The sequence below is a fragment of the Limulus polyphemus genome, unplaced genomic scaffold, assembly GCF_000517525.1.
Source record: "Limulus polyphemus unplaced genomic scaffold, Limulus_polyphemus-2.1.2 Scaffold4088, whole genome shotgun sequence".
NCBI lineage: Eukaryota > Metazoa > Arthropoda > Merostomata > Xiphosura > Limulidae > Limulus > Limulus polyphemus.
In genome coordinates this window covers 46,052-49,802 of record NW_013669698.1, presented here as the reverse complement: position 1 = coordinate 49,802, position 3,751 = coordinate 46,052, and the positions used below count along the sequence as shown (strand labels likewise).

Genomic DNA, 3,751 nt, shown 5'->3' with positions numbered 1-3,751 from the left:
CTCATTATATGAAACCTGTGTTATTTCCATCAGAGTTGGTCGTTACATAAAACCTGTGCTGTTTCATGAGACTTGGTCATTACCTGAAACCTGTATCGTTTCGTCAGACTTGCTCATTATATGAAACCTGTGTTATTTCCATCAGAGTTGGTCGTTACATAAAACCTGTGCTGTTTCAGGAGACTTGATCATTACATGAAACCTGTTATATGTCATGAGTCAAGTGTTGTTTCACTAGTCATGTTCATTAGATGAAACCTGTGTTGTGTAATGAATGTTAAAATTAATAGATGAGTGTCATCTCCTTACGTCATTCAAACAACATTTAAAGTTTTGTAGAAAGAAGTTACTCAATGCTTTTCCTATATATGACGTCACAAAGTCTGAGCAACATCTGTTTGATAAAAAGACATCCAAAAGAAACAGTAGTAACAATTGAAATCAGTTTCGTGATTTAGATATTTGTTGCTACTTTTCTTCACATATACGGGAGGAAGTACGTCACAGGAAATAGGATACTTGCGGTCGGATTATCGCTGTTTTCATAGTAGGCCACAAATTCCTGAGTCGTTACTACGACGTTTGGGGGACGAGAATGCAAGGCGTGGGGAGTTTGTAATCTCATGTAGGCTGACTCACGTGGAGTGCATCAGAGGGTGGGAGGTCTAATATAGTTATTTCTTGTTTGTTGTCATGCCTAACATATACTATATAGGATTGTATTTTTTAAAATACATAATCTTACCATTTTTGTCTAAGCGGTTATTTCCAAAAAAAAAAGATATTCTTTCTGAAATCAGAAAGCATTAAACGGCTTAATTTTATAATAATAATAATTACCTTAAAATAATTGGTATGTTCGTAATAAAAGCTGAAATATGCAAATAAAGTATAGCTACTACCGGAAATGTATAATAAGAATTACATTAAGCCTGATATAAAACTTATTCTATATTAGAATTGTGGATATGAGGAGGCGATATTACGACTATTTTTCTCAATGATTTTAGAAAAAAAATATGTTTCTTAATGTGTTCCTTCTTAACACAACAACATTGTAAAGTAGTCAATCGACCTAGCATAGCCAGGTGGTGAAGGTCTCGGAATCAATCATATTCTGTCGGCGAACGTCCTGGCCCTTTTAACCGTGGGGGGTTTATAACGTGAAAATCTTATTATTCGTTCGTAAAGTGTAGCTCAAGAGTTGGCGGTGGGTGGTGCTAACTAGCTGCCTTCCCTCTAGTCTATCACTTCAAAATTAGGGATGGCTGGCGCAGATAGCCCTCGAATAGCTTTACGCGAATATTCAACGAAACAAAACTTTCAGAATCTTTTATTTGACAGTTTTTCAACCCTATATCGAGGTCGTCAACACAACGAATGGAGAAAACTTATAATGGAACTCAATTGGACAATGTATACGTTGTTTTAGTTTCTACAGATGTATTTGATAAGCATAGATAAATGAGTATAAAGCTTGTATAATAACATACAAGTAAAACAACGTGTAGATCGCCCAATTAAATTCTGATATAGTTGATCAAAGCTCGTGTTACGAGCTCAAAATATTATTTAAAAGTTTTTGTTGACAAAAAATAGTAATTCGCACGTAAAGATAAACTAGTTTCATTGCATATCAGAGTCACGTTTTGAAGATGGCACTAATATAGTAATTATTATACACATTATTACCTAGGAACGTATGATGTAAGCGAACTTGTGTATCAGGCAGGCTGTATCACTGCCTGTATAGGGATGGCTCGGATTGTTCATCAAAATATTTTAAATATCTCCTCAATATGTCATCAGAACTTTACAATGCTATACAGTGTTTCCTGTTATAACAATATCTATGTAATGACAGAGTCACAAGTTCTGGGAATGTCTGTAAATATCATAGCAAAAAGTTAAAATTCTTGTTCTTCTTTCCGCCGCTTCTTTTTTATTACATGATAACTCAAAAACTAAAACAATGGCGTCAAACAATTTCACTGAGGTGACATAATTTCAAACGGAGTATCCACTTTTATAAGTATTATTAATAACTATTGGAAATTTTAAAAAATTCATAATTCTAGTATAAACGATGTTATCATTACGCCTTGAACTTAGCTTTCTTACAACAATTTGGTGTTCTTTTAAAAAGCTTAAGTACAGGATGAAACATGAATTACCAGTCAATACTAGATAAACAATAAATACTACTATTGGAACCTCATTGTATTTAGAACTTGGTTATAAGTACATCCTTCATATGTGTATTGACACACTGCATTAAAGTAGTAGAAATTAAACTTAATTGTGATTTAATAGTTGTATATATATATATTAGTTCATGTCTGTTCTATTATGTAGGGATGATGTAAATGTCATCTTTATCTTTACTTCCTTTTTTAAATAGTTTTTACTTTACTTGTCTACCAAGACATGGCAGAACTTTAGTGGAACCTATCTTCTGTCGTGATCCTGGTTTACTTCTATTTGAGCTGTGATAATAGATACAATGACAACTACACCTCTGACAGGATTTTAATTTTGTTTGTTTAAATAACACTACAAAACTAGAAGAGTGACTGTACAGTTTTGTTTGTTTAAATAACACTACAAAACTAGAGGAATGATGTATGGACTGTACAGTTTTGTTTGTTTAAATAACACTACAAAACTAGAGGAATGATGTATGGACTGTACAGTTTTGTTTGTTTAAATAACACTACAAAACTAGAGGAGTGATGTACAGACTGTACAGTTTTGTTTGTTTAAATAACACTACAAACTAGAGGAGTGATGTACAGACTGTACAGTTTTGTTTGTTTAGATAACACTACAAAACTAGAGGAGTAACTGTACAGTTTTGTTTGTTTAAATAACACTACAAAACTAGAGGAGTAACTGTACAGTTTTGTTTGTTTAAATACACTACAAAACTAGAGGAGTGATGTACAGCTTTGTTTGTTTAAATAACACTACAAAACTAGAGAAGTGATGTACAGCTTTGTTTGTTTAAATAACACTACAAAACTAGAGGAGTGATGTACAGACTGTACAGTTTTGTTTGTTTAAATAACACTACAAAACTAGAGGAGTGATGTACAGACTGTACAGTTTTGTTTGTTTAAATAACACTACAAAACTAGAGGAGTGATGTACAGACTGTACAGTTTTGTTTGTTTAAATAACACTACAAAACTAAAGGAGTAACTGTACAGTTTTGTTTGTTCAAACAACACTATAAAACTAGAGCAATGATATACTGACTGTCCAGTTCTATTTGTTCAAATTGAAAACGTTCAGTAATGACTAGCGCCCTCTATACATTATTACCATTGTGTCACTGGGATATGAGTAACTATGTGTAAACACTAACTTGTCGTTATTGAAAATTTTAAGTAACGACTAGAGCCCTCTATACAGTGGTCTGGGAAGATGGTGTTTTCCATGTCGATTTTAGGGTTGGTATTAAAGAACCAGCCAGGATAGTATCACATGCTGCTGGGATTGGTATTAAAGGACCAGTCAGGATAGTATTACATGCTGTTGGGATTGGTATTACAGGACCAGCCAAGGTAGTATCACATGCTGCTGGGATTGGCATTAAAGGACCAGCCAGGGTAGTATCACATGTTGCTGGGATTGGTATTAAAGGATCAGCCAGGGTATTATCACATGTTGCTGGGATTGGTATTAAAGGACCAGCCAGGGTAGCATCACATGTTGCTGGGATTGGTATTAAAGGACCAGCCAGGGTAGC

The 3,751-nt window shown here is 34.1% G+C and overlaps 1 protein-coding gene across 3 annotated transcripts in view; it reads right to left on the bottom strand.

Moving 5' to 3' along the window:
* Nucleotides 1–3,038: 3,038 nt before the first annotated feature.
* The window catches only part of LOC111088592 (keratin-associated protein 16-1-like), a 2,976-nt gene continuing 2,263 nt past the window's right edge, over nucleotides 3,039–3,751 (bottom strand). The window contains exon 2 of one of the 3 annotated variants that reach the window (XM_022399171.1): nucleotides 3,039–3,716. In XM_022399171.1, the coding sequence (XP_022254879.1) occupies nucleotides 3,407–3,716 (310 nt within the window). In that variant the 3' untranslated portion in view covers nucleotides 3,039–3,406. The other 2 variants (XM_022399172.1, XM_022399170.1) reach the window with 2 other exon arrangements.